Source organism: Vicugna pacos, chromosome 32 (genome assembly GCF_048564905.1).
Source record: "Vicugna pacos chromosome 32, VicPac4, whole genome shotgun sequence".
Lineage (NCBI taxonomy): Eukaryota > Metazoa > Chordata > Mammalia > Artiodactyla > Camelidae > Vicugna > Vicugna pacos.
In genome coordinates this window covers 13,505,793-13,519,006 of record NC_133018.1, presented here as the reverse complement: position 1 = coordinate 13,519,006, position 13,214 = coordinate 13,505,793, and the positions used below count along the sequence as shown (strand labels likewise).

Sequence of the window (13,214 nt, the reverse complement as noted above, 5' to 3'; positions counted from 1 at the left end):
CTATAGTTAACGGCCATAGTGGATACTATAGATGCCACACCAAAATCCCTTGTGATCCCTTCCACCAGTTCTGTGTGCCATCCTGCACCTGTGTGATTCATGGCACCTGACACCTTCAGAGGCTTGGCGCCTCCTCCATGGAGTGCCTGAGAGGTACCCACCCCCATCAGCCCCCAGTTAAGGACTGACGGTGTGGGAGGACAGAAACTTCAAGGTGGGGCAAACTCTGAGATGCAGCTGGTGCTCCAGAGCTCCCCATGGGACCAAGCTGAGCTGTGGCTTCTCTGAAAGTCGCCCTCTTGTTGGGTTTCATACCCTTTCCTCTCCTGTCTCACTCATTACCTACCTGGTTTCTCCTGGGAGCACTTCCTTAATAAATCATGTGCAACTTCATGGGATCCACTTTAGGGAAAACCTGACATCAGATGATCACCCACTGCACAAAGTGCTTCTTTGCATTTGGCCTAAAACATGTCCACTGGCTTCAAGGGGTGAATAGAGACTCAAGACCACAGAGGTAAGTTTCATTGACAGATCGTATTTATTGGCAGCGTCAACTTCAAGGGATGTTAAAACACCAAAAAGCAGCTCTGTTTGGCCCAGTATTAAAAGTATTAAAAAGATTCCAGGACTTACTTTACATTAGCTCTTTCCAACCCTCAGTCTTAGCAGCCCTGGAAGTCTCCCAAGGTGATGAACCTATTCTGTCTGGGTCCAAAGCTTGCCTTTTTAGCTCTCATACTTATTTTGCTCAAGATCTTTTACATTAAGAGGGCCATTTCCAAGACTTCATGGAACGTGAGTCAGTGAATCATAAAATATTAAGAGAAGGATTCTCTGACCTGACACTCAGTTAATCCTGCTTCTAACAAATGAGTTGCAGAGCCAAGACAGGTAAAAGAGAATGGCATCGTTCTTCCTTTCCAATGGTGACTTTTGGAGGCTTTTACTAAAAACTAGTCCTGGGGAATACATGCAGCCTGATGTCTGCACTGGTCACTGTTCCTCCCTAGAGCAGAAGTTAAATCCTCCCAGCCAAAACAAAATCTCCAGACGTGACTTTCCCCCAGAGGGTAGGAAGTGAATAAATAAAATCCTTAACTAAGTCATCCCACCTGCCCCCGAGGGTCCCTAACATGTGACACTCTTTATAGTGTTGGAGGCATGGCTCATTATCTGCAGAATGTTAGAGAAAAAAAATTTCTTTTGGTGGCATGAGTGTAATTGACAAAAACGCTGGCGTATTCGCCAGTAATCTAGTGTTAGTTTCCCTGGTTCCAGTAGATAATACACTAGGCTTTGTCACCCTGGAGATGGCTACAGGGAGGTGAAGTGACTTCCCAAAGTCATGCAGAGTTTGGAATCAGAAATCCATGCCTGACTCCCAACAGACTGCTCTATCTGCTCCACCACACGCTGGCACTTTAATAAGTCTTCTCCAGCTGCAATTTCTCATGCTTCTTTGATGGCATCTGCAGGCAGGGCGATCTTTCTGATAAAAACCAGTTGCAGAAGCTCCTGTTGCTTCCTTTCAGTTCTTCCTCAAGGCGGGGGGAGCAGAGCAGCTGAATCCACCCGGCCCTATTTCCCCCTGCTTCCCCTTTCGACTTGATTATCCAGGCAAGTGGGATTGTAACATCGTGGCCATTGCCATAGTAACAGAGCTTGAAAGATGCCATGCTGCCCTGGAAAGGATGTCTTGCTGGGTACCAGGAAAGAGCCAGGGATACCAGGCAGAGGAGAAGGTCTTGGCTTGAGAGCACAAAGGGGCAAAAGTCCTGAATCTCTTGGGGATGGGATGGGCATGTGAACACTGCCTGAGAGCGAGGTGGCAGCAAGGCTCCCACCATTTCTCCTGGGGCTTTCTTGCTAATTTGCTCAGTAGCTACACAGACTGCTTTCTCTGTAATGTGGATGGTGCTAGCCCGTTGTGCTGAGGCTGACAATGAAAGAACAGAGTTGGGAGAGTGGCAGGGTAGGCAAGATTTCAGTGGCTTCTAAGGGATCACCTGTGGCAGATTTCAGAGCAGGGAGGGTCTCATGGGTGGAGAAACGTGGTATAGATATTAGTAGCAGTGATACAGAGATTCCAGGAACACTGATCATGACTGCTCTATGCCAGCACCCTGGCTTGTGGAAAAATCTGTAACACTGATCATGCCTTTCGCTCTGAAGGCTACCAGGGGAGAAGGCAATGACCAGTGGAGCTGTTGACAAGCCTGTGACTTAAGTGACAGGACAAAAGGAGGAGGAGGGAAATAAAGACGGGAGTGGGCACCCAGTGATATCTGCATCTGGACCAGAACTGACTTTTCCTGATTAAACATTCCAGCCAGAGACCAGCATAACAGCAATGTTCAGGGACCAAGTCTTTCCATGGATGCAGCCATGACTAGACTTTAGGAGTGAGTGTTCACTATGCATGTTCTCAATACAGTCCAAATTGAATATGCTATGCACCAGGGCCACGGGTGGGCATCAAAATCACCTCTTGTGCTTTTAAAAAATCATGTTTCCTGGGCCCCACGTCTGCAGTGTATGAGCAGCAGGTCAGCACGTTGTTAAGAGTCAGGCTCCGAAGCCAGACAGTCCTGGGTTGGAAACCTGGTCCATCACTGCTCGCCGGGTGGCTCTGGGAAAGTCACCACATGGAGCTCCGGGCCTCAGTTTTCTCATTCGTGAAATAGAAGAAATAATAGTACCTCCACCATAGGGCTGTTGTGAGAATTACAGGAGGTCGTCCAAGCAGGGAGCTCAATGCTGGCTTGCACCGTTTGGGACACCAAGTTACTGTATGTACAAGGTGGGGCACAGCATTTGTATTTGGAAAATACTTCACAGTGATGCTCATCTGCAGACCTGGGCCATTTGCGGGGAGGCAGTACCTCCAGGCCTCTTTCCAGTTTGCATCATCAGGTATTAGGTCACCACAGGTTAAAACAACCAACATCTGGGACTTGGTCTATTAGCAGTTCCTTGACTTGGAGGGATGTGGGAGACACACCTGGGCAGAGACCAAGTCTGAGTGAGAAGCTTCCCCACGCGTAAGGGAAGGATGCACACACCATGAACAAGAGAGGAAGGCGAAGACAGGTAGGGCAGGGGCCTAGTTTTAGAGGAAGGGATGGAGAGAGGCAGGAAGGAGGATAGTTAGTGCTTGAGGCCTTTTTTTCAAGGAAGTCCCCAGTGTCGGACCCAATACAGCTGACCTGCTATCCTCTCCCTGGTGTGCCTGGGAGCATCGAGGCCGCAGTCTTCAGCCCTAGTACACTTGGAAGTGTGCCGAAGTGGCCCCGTCCTTCCAGCAGCGCAGGGTATCCACGGCAACCGAGCGGCAGAGCGGGCACGTGCGCTCGCGATCCAGCCAAAGGCAGAGGCACTCCTCACAGAACACGTGCTGCGGGGACAGAGGTCAGTACCACTGGGGTCACTTTATGGGGCATCCACCATGTACGCACTGCTGGGACCAGCAGCAAACAAAAAGACAATTCCTGCCCTCACAGAGCTTGCATTCTTAGCTAGAGAGACACCTGGCAAGATGAATCTCTTAAGAGGTTAAGTCTGCCAGTGGTAAGTACTAAGATGGAAAAACAGGAAAGGGGGGATTGGAGGGCTTGGGAGGCCCGAGATGATAAACAGGGTGACCTGGGAGGATGTCCCTGAGATACCACTATTTAGGCAAAACTTGAAGGAGGGTGATACCTGAGAAAAGAGTGCTCTAAACAGAGGGAACAGCATGTGCAAAGGCCCTGAGGCAGGAATATGCCTGCTGTGATGCAGGGACAATAAGGAGAGTGGGGTTGAGCCTGGGGGTGGAGGATGGGATGAGGTCATAGAGTTGTGTAGGGCCCCGTGGGCCCCATGAGGGCTTTGGCTTTTATTCTGAGAGAAATAGGGAGCCATGGCAGGGTTTTCAGCAGAGGACTGATTTGATAGGAGCTGTATTTTTAAAAGGTCCTTCTAGTGACTGGGTTGAGAATAGACCATAGGGGTCAAGAGAAACATGAGGAGACTGGAAACATTAATGGGTTCCACCACTCTCTGGCTATGTAACTCGGACAAATGATTTTAACCTCCCTGTGCCTTTATTTCCTCATCTGTAAAATGGGGATACTATTTCTCCCCTTATAGGAAGATCAACATTAAAAGCACTTTCACATGACAATCAAATGCAGTATATGATTCTTGATTGGATCCTGGATGGGGGTGGAAAACTCTAGCTCTGAAGGATATTTTGAAGAAGACTGGAGACATTTGAATATATATTTAAATATTAGTATTTTATATCAATTTAAAATTTCCTGGGTGTGATAATAGAATTGTGGCTAGGGGAGAGAATGTCCTTGTTCTTGGGAGATGGCTGCTGAAATATTTAGAGATGAAGAATCAAGATGTCAGCAACTTATTTTCAACAGGTTTAGGGGAAAAAATTTATATCAAGAAAAAGCAAATGTGGTAAAATGTTAATAACTAGTGAATCTAGATAAAGGATAAAAGGGTTCTACTATCATTCAATTTTTCTGGAGGCTTGACATTTTTCAAAATAAAATTGATAATATAAAATGATAATATAAAAATCCAAACAAAATGTTTTTTAAAAGTTAAAAAAAGTTATTGAGACCAATGAATGTTCTCATCTACTCACCTATTCACTCACTCATCTGCCAATCCATTTGTCCATCCACTCAGTCACCCGTACATTTTTTATGTCTATTCACCCACCTTGGGTCTCACCCAACCACCTCTCTGCCAGGCTACCATCCATATCCATCCCAATCATCTGCCCGTTTCACCTATCCCATCCATCCAACCACTCGTCCATCCCATCCATCCATTCATCCACCCATCAGTCCATCCATCCATTCCACCCATCCATTCATCTCATCCACCCATACATTCATCTAATATTTACTGAGTCAGTACTGTGATTCCACTACTAAACAAGACAGACACTGTCACCACGCTCATGTGGCTTATAATTTGGCAAAGAGGAGACAAACCTTACACAACCAGTTGCCCAATTAGCTCTCTAGCTAAGTTCCATGAAGGAAAAACACTGAGGCCATATAGCTGGGGGCACTGACTAGTCTGGGGAAACAGAATCAGTGAAGCCTTTATTGAGGTTGTAACACTTGCCTCATTCATTCATTTGTTCATCCATTCAGTGCATTTAGGAATGAACACGAGGCCCTTTCAACTGTGGAAGTCATCTCTGCCATTCCAAGCCCCTCTCACAGCAGCAGAGAAAGACTGAGACGTGTGCTAGGACTGCCATATTTGTGGGCTTCCACCAGCACGAGGCGTGGCCACTACTCCTAGACCCAGGATGGCGGTGTCTTGTCCAACCCTCCCACCAATGCCAATCCAGCTGTGGGAAGGCGCAGCAGAACGGGGAGAAGAATGGGACAGAGACAAATAGACTAAGGCTTGGAGAGATTGCCGGAAAGGAAGAAGACAGACTTTCACCTTGACATCATGTTCAAATAATCGCTGCTACCGAGAAGGAAATACAGATGGCTCTGAAGCAAAGGGAAAGATGATCATCTGCTCTCATAATTAGGCAAATGCAAATTAAAACTGTACCGAGATAGTGTTTGTCACCTGTCAGGTTGGCAAGGCTCAAAAAAGGCTTGAGAACGCGGTGTGTTGGTGAGGGAGGGAAGCAAGAGGTCGAGCTGCACTCTGCACTGGGAGCATAAACGGATACATTCTTTATGGAGGGCGATTTAGCAACAGCTGTCAGAACTGTATACCCTCTGACCCGGTAATTCCACCTCTAGGAATTTACCCTGCTCATGCGCATGTGACATGGAATATGTGCCAGCAACAGCTAATATTTATTGAACCTTGACCACGTGCCAGGAGTAGTTCTAAATGCTTTACCTGAATTAACTCATTTAATCAACACGATGAGCCCAGGTAGTGCTATAGATCGCCCCATTCCTGATCACTCGTGGCAGCCATGTTTGTAATAACCAGATTATGAACTACTAGATGCCCGTCAATAGGAGAACGGTTAAACAAATTATGGTCTATCCATAAAATGCGGCGTTATGCAAGTAAGAAGCACTCTCTAAATGTAGAGCTTCAAGTCAAAAAGGAAAGATGCAGAACATAGCTTGGGGAGAACGTGCTTCAACTTATATCTTTTTGGAAAAGATATGCGTGTGTGTATGTATGTGTTTTAAATTCTGCAAAGCATCTCTGGAAAGATATAAAGGAAACTGGCAACAGTGGTTGCCTGTGTGCGTATTAAGGGGACTGGGGAGCTGGGGAGCTGGGGACAAGGGTAGGAGCCCTGACATCACTTCCCTTTTTGTAACTTTAAAGTATTTTCTTAACGAATTTTTTATTTTGGAATAATTTGAGCCTTACAGAAAAGTTGCAGAGGTAGTAGAGAAAGTTCTTGTACACCCCTCACCCAGTTTCAGTCTCCCCTAATATTAGCTACTTGCATGACCGTGGTACATCTGTCAAAGCTAAGAAACCCACGTTGATGCATGACTATGAACTAAACTCCAGACTTTCTTCGGGTTTCCTGAGACTTGTTTTTCTCTCATGTCCTCTTTCTGTTCCAGAATCCAACCATTACATCTAGTCATCATGATTTCTTTGCCACCCTTCTGAATTTTGAGTCATGCAAATTTATTCTCCATTTTAAAATAAATACAATCAAAAATTAAAAATGAACCCCCTAAAAATCCCCTAACAGCAAAACCCCCCAAAATGTTGCTGATGCCAAAAAAAAGGTGCCCCACCTCCTGTCCTCCTAACTCTGGAAGGTGGTGGTGGTGGTCAGGGAGCCATATGGTCTCCCACTCCTTGTGGTCTGCAGGCTATGCCTCCCCCAAAAGCCTTCTTAACCTGCAACTCATTGCTCTCCGTCCTGGTCCCCTGGGATGCTGCATGAATCTCTCTTACACAGCACTTATCACTGCCTGCCTTGTTTCATAGTTATTTATGTATGTGTCTGTTTCCCCAAGGAGACCGTGTGTTTCTAGAGAAGGGGGTCTGTGTGCCCTCTGCCTCTCCTCCCTGGTGTTTGATAGGATGCTTTGACTCATACATATTTGCTGAATTGACATCTTAGTCCCTGATGTCAGGAGGAGGAGGAGGGAGAGGAGGAGGAAGAGGGGGAGGCAGAGGAGAAGAAGAGATAAAGTTAGGCAGTTAAAAGTGACCGATCAGTACACAGCAATGGTTTGGTGATCAACAACTAACAATAAAAACACACAGTAATAATAATTATAATTACATGAGTAACTGTAATAATAGCAACTTGTAGGGCTGAATAATTCAAATTTAGCTCTTTCCAGAGATATCTCATTTAATCATAATAATAGCTCTATGAAATAGGCATTATTATGATACCCATTTTATAAATGAGAACAATCAAGGCTCAGGGAGATGGACTGAGCCACCCAGGCTCCACAGTGCTGCTCAGATTCACACTCAGGATATTGTGACACTACACTATGCTGAATTTTTCATTTTCTACAGTTTGCTGATGAAACCGAGGCTCAGAGAAGTGAAGTAACCTGCCGAAGGACAGCCAGCTCGTAAAAGGCAGAGCTAAGATTTGAACCTGGGTCTGACAGACTCCAGGCATGACTGCACTGTTCCCAAAGACCAACCCCAGAGCTCTGAGGTTTGGTCACAGGACAGACACTCGGGACTTCTGCATGGGGCAGGGCTCTGTAGTCCCCTGGCTCCCGTCTCCAATGACCCCGCCCAGCTCCACTTACCTGGCACATAAGGATCAGAGGCTCTCGGAACTCGGCCTGGCAGATGGCACAGATATCACCAGCTTCTGTGCACTGCTGCCCAGTGGCCCGGACCCCGTAATTCTGTTTGATGGAAGGGAGAGAGGAACAAACACAGCTGAGGTCCCTCGCTGGACAGACACCCTCAGAAGCACTGTGAGATCTGTTTCCAGTTCCTGGTTTCTGTGACTTCGCTTAGGACTATCAGAAGCCAACTCACCTGAGAGGTGCAGAGAAGCTTCAGGGCTTTCCTAACTCCACCCACACGGCCACAGATGTCGAATGACTGAAAGGAGAGCAGGGTGATGGCTGAAAGGTATCCAGGGGCTGTTCAGGATCTCTCTCACCATGCCTGAACAACCCTCAGGGACCCCCCTTATCTTAGACTCTGAACATTTTCAGGGCACAGCTTCCCATTTGAAACTCCTCATTCCCATCAGTTTTGCTCGGCTTTCATCTTGCTGCTTTCTATCTGCAGGCTCCCCTTCCAACTGGTCCACGATAGCAAATATATAGCACGCCTACTGCCTTTCTCCCATCCCAAGCCCAGGACAGGCATTGCTAATCGATCACAGCACTCTTCTTCTGAGCCAGGGCATGCTCATCCTTCTCCATCCAGCACTCCAATCAGCCACTGCCAGCAGATCAGAATCAGCAGGTAAAATAAGCTCCAGCAGTTGACACTGCATGGACTATCTCACTAGTCCTGCTGGGAGGAAAGAAAGGGAACACATGCATTCCCCCAGGATTCTCTAAAGCCAGAAATAGATATGGTAAAAGAATGAAGAGCACGTGTTTATTGCTAGGGGAGGAAAACCTGATTTGTACTAATGATGAAAAGAGCAGTGATCCATACTGATTTGCAGAGTTGAGGGTGTGTAATTTAAGAGGAACAGAAAACAAATTCTGTGGCAGTATTATCGCTGGGTTATGAGCTCCAGGCTCTGGAGGTAGCCTGCTTGGGTTGACACTCATTCTGTGATCTCCAGCTGAATGACACTGGGCAAGTTACTTCTCTCCGGGCCTCAGTCCCCTTGCACATTATATAGGAATAGTAACAGCGTGTATCCTGAAAGGTTGTTGTGAAGAAGACGACGTGAAAGGATAGCATATGGTGAGCTTGGTGGGCAAGAAATTAGGGCGGATGTAACCATAAAAAGGAGTGAGGGACTGATACATGTTATAATGTGGAGGAATCTCAGAAACATGATGCTAAGGGAAAGAAGCCAGACACAAAGGTCATATAGTGTATGATTTCATTTATATGAAATGTCCAGAAAAGGGAAATCCATAGAGACAGAAAGAAGACCAGTGGTGGCCAGGGGACTGGTAGAGGACAAAAGAGTGACAGCTTCATGGGTACAGGGTTCCTTTCTGGGGGATGAAAATGTCTTGGAACCAGACAGAGGTGGTGGCAGAACAACACTGACAATCCACTAAATGCCACATTCACGTACACCACAAAGTGGTTAATGGTGAATTTTGTGTTGTGTGGATTTGATTTTTCCACTAAACAAAAAGAGATGAGGGCTCCCCACTTGCCCCTCAAGGTGCAGCCAGTGAGTGGGTCCTCCTTAGGCCAGCCCTGCAGCCCCCGGCCCCTCACCTTGCAGAGGCTGTAGAGGATGATGAGGACCCCTCCCAGGAAGTAGCTGTTGGAGGCATCGTCACCCATGATGTATTTATACCACAGCTGGATGGGAACGAGGGACCGGAACAGCTGGCTCAACTCCTCGATGACCAGATAGAACTTTCCCTGCAGCCATGCACAAAGCATCAATTGTTATCAGCAGTAAAGACCCAAAGGACCCAGCCAGGGGGCCCCTCAGCCCAGGGGGTAATGACATACCAAGTCACAGGCAGCCCATTAATCAGCTCTGGAAAGCACTCAGGCCGGCTCCTAATGGGCCTGCGACGTGGCCGGGGAGACGTGGCCCCTGCCCAGTGCCCTCGCCCCCTGCGCACCACCCCAGGAGATCAACACTCTGAGGATCGCATTTCAGGGAGGGAGAAACTGGACACCTTTGGTAGAGGGTTGGAGTGTGGGTCACTCCCTGGTGCCTGCTGTGGCTTTGAGGGCTCACAGCCAATCACGGGGGCTTGGTCTGTGGCCCTGCACACAGATCGCCCTAGAGGGCTGACTCAGGCATCACAGGTTACTGCCCTCAGTGGCACAGGCAGGGTGGACCACAGGATGCAGGTAAGGGCAGGCAGAGAAGTGGAGAAAGGGGAAAGATGTGTCCTCCTTCCCAGCTCCACTGCCTACTGTCTCCAAGGAGGCAGGCTCACATCCAGTGAAATAACATGGACTTGGGGTCTCACACTATGGAGACTCAGACTCTTATCTTGCTGCACGTTCATGAGCCTCACTGTCCTCACCTACAGGATGGGAATCACAATCCCTTCTTTCTAGGGATGAAGATGAAAGGGAAATAAACCAGAAAGGCATTGATCCTTGTGCCTGGCACAGAGCAGTGCTCAACAAATTCTACTTCTCTTCCTCCCTTGGCCTTCGTTCAAGCCCCTCAAGCTTTCTGGGGCCTGTGCTATAATATGGACATGAGAACAACCCACCCTGTCATGTCTGATAAAGTTAAACAGACATCTATTTAGGACCCAGCAATTCCACTCCCAGGTGTGCACCTGAGAGAAATGAAAATGTGTGTCCATTTGTAGGCAAATGCTCAAAGCAGTTTTGTTCAAATACCCCTAAACTGGATACAGCCCAAATGTCCATCAACGGAAGAATGGATAAACAAGTTGGGGTATATTTATACAAAAGGATCCCATTCAGCAATAAAAAAAATGAACAAATGTTTACCATACACAACAACATGGATGAATCTCACAGACATTCTGTCCAATCAAAGAAGACAGTTATAAAAGAGGACATATTGTATAATTCTGATTTATATGAAGTCTTAGGATAAGTAACATCAAACTGTGGTGATGGAAATGAGATCAGTGGTTGCCTGGGGTGAGTTAGGGGAGGACTGATTACAAGGGGGCATCGAGGAATTTTGCAGAGTGAAAGAAATTTTAGATTTTAGATTTAAAATTTTGTATTTTATACAGTGATTGGTGTGGTGGTTACCTGGTATATACATTTGCTAAAACTCATTGACATAGATGCTTAAAATTTATGTATTTTGTTGTACAGATATGTAATATTATACCTCAATAAAGCTGATTAAAACAAACAAACAAACAAACCTAGAAACAAACAAATAGCCCTGCCCCAGGCATGCATAGCCTTATTATACACGTGAATAATCTTTACTTCAGCATTTCTACTTCTAGGAATTTATCCCAAGAAAATAATCACAGATCTGTGCCAACAGACGTGCCAGTAGGAATGGTCACTGCAGCGTTCTTTGTAACAGTACAAACAAAAACAGGTAACAAATTGAATGTGCAAAAAGAGTCTGGTTATTGTAGAGATCTATAACGGAAAGCCATACAGCCATTCAAATATCACCCTGAAAAAGAGGGACTGTATAGTGAAGAAACCCACCCCATACCATGTTAGCCACGTGACCAAGGTGAACACCCCAAGTGGTGAGTCATACTGAAGCCTGAACCCTGATATGATGCACTAAGAAGGACACAGCATCACTTCTGTGATTCTGGTCAAAAGCGCATAATCTCAATTGAATTATACGAAAACAGGAGACAAATCCCAACTGAGGAACATTCTACAAAATAACCGTCCAGCACTCTTCCAAAGTGTCAAGGTCACAAGAGACCAAGAAAAGTCGAAGGAATTGTTAGATCAAAGAGGACTAAGGAGACACGATAAATAAATGCAACATGGGATCTTGGATTTGATCCTCGGTCAGGAAAAGGACATTAGAGGAACAATTGGCAAAATGTGATAAGGTCTGCAGTTTAGTTAATAGTAACGGTATTGATGTTGGTTTCCTGGCTTTACTAACTGCACTACGGTTACATTAGATGTTAACTTTAGGGGACAGTCGGTGAAGGGTATATGGGAACTCTCTGTACTATTTTTGTAACTTTTCCTTAAGTCTAAAATTATTTAAAAAAAAAGATAAAAAAAGACATCACCCTGGCAAAGGATATCTACTGATTCAGGGAAATGCTCACACTATAGCTCCAAGTGGAAGAGACACAGAATGCATAAACTACTCATTTTCGTTGTGGTTTTCTGCCTTTTTCAATTTTTTTGTACTGAGCATATGATTTGTTTAAATTAGGGGGAGAAAAAGGTTATAAAAATGTTGTGTATCCATCAAATGGATACGTGCAGAATGTGGATGGAGACTTTATATCCATCCCATTATATTCCATCTTGATGGGCTGGACACAGGCCCCTTGGAAGGGGACCCCTTGAGCAGATGTACCCACGTCTGCTAAGGACCAAGGAAGGGCATCCAGTTGGCCATTCACCCTAATGCCTGACCTTTGTGATTGTTTGGCTGTCTCCTCATGGTGAGGTCATCACTTTCCAAGGGGCCCTCTACCTGCTCCAGACTCCTACCCATTCCTGACCCTGAAAATATCCTCTGGAGGGAAATGCTGGTTTCCTGCCAGAGCCTGTGGGAAGGTGATCACTGGGGAGCAGAGACATGGGAGATGGCCACCATGTTGGTTTTATATGCCAATGGCATGATGGAAGCTGTAGCAATGGTGTGGCAGCTCAGTGACAAGGCTGTTCAACTCTGTCCACTTCCTGACAGCAGGCCCCAGGATCTGCAGAATGCCCATCCTGTGATCCACGTGTTCCATCTCACTCCAGACCAACAGCACAGTCTCTCCCAACTTTCAACCTTAATTAACTTGCTTTTGTCACTCCTCCTTGAATTCAGTGCACTTTCAAAGAACTCTCCTTTTCTTTCTTCCTTTCCTTCTTCTCTCTCATCCTTGCACCCATCCTTCCTTCCTTCCCTATCTCCCATTCATTGATGTATCCTCCTCTCTTCCCTCTCCCTCCCTCCCTCCCTCCTTCCTTCCTTCCATTATTGAACACCCTACGTACCAGACACAGTGCTAGGCTCTGGTGATAAGATATCCAAGACCTCATTCCTGTACTCAGGGAGCTCATTAACCAATGAGGAAGACAGATACAAATCAAATTATTACAATACAGTGTGGTAGAACTCTGCTAGAGGTGAGTGCAGAATTGAGGCATGGGGTGGAAATGGAGGTGAGGGCCTGATTAGGTGAGTCTTCTAAGAGAAGGTATCATCTAAGCTGATCTTATAAACCTTGCAGCCCAATGTGTGGTCCCTGGACCAACAGTGTAGGCATCTCCCGGAAGCTTGCAAGAAATGCAGAATCTCAGGCCTCACCCTAGACCTCCTGAATCAGAATCTGCAATTTCACAAGATTCCCAGGTGAAGTGCGTGCACATTCAACTTTGAGAAGCACTATTTTAATGGATAAGTAGGAACCAGGACGGTGAAGGAAATGTGGGCAGGATGAGGGAAG

General features: G+C 46.3%; 1 protein-coding gene across 2 annotated transcripts in view; it reads right to left on the bottom strand.

Annotated features, from left to right (window-relative positions):
• Positions 1-518: 518 nt before the first annotated feature.
• The window catches only part of RNFT2 (ring finger protein, transmembrane 2), a 58,278-nt gene continuing 45,582 nt past the window's right edge, over positions 519-13,214 (bottom strand). For both annotated transcript variants that reach the window (XM_015239679.3, XM_072953030.1), the window contains exons 8-11: positions 9,370-9,519; positions 7,984-8,049; positions 7,746-7,847; positions 519-3,397 (exon numbers count right to left, since the gene is read on the bottom strand). In XM_015239679.3, coding sequence (XP_015095165.1) covers positions 3,263-3,397; positions 7,746-7,847; positions 7,984-8,049; positions 9,370-9,519 — 453 coding nt within the window. In that variant the 3' untranslated portion in view covers positions 519-3,262. The remainder of the gene's footprint in view (positions 3,398-7,745; positions 7,848-7,983; positions 8,050-9,369; positions 9,520-13,214) is intronic.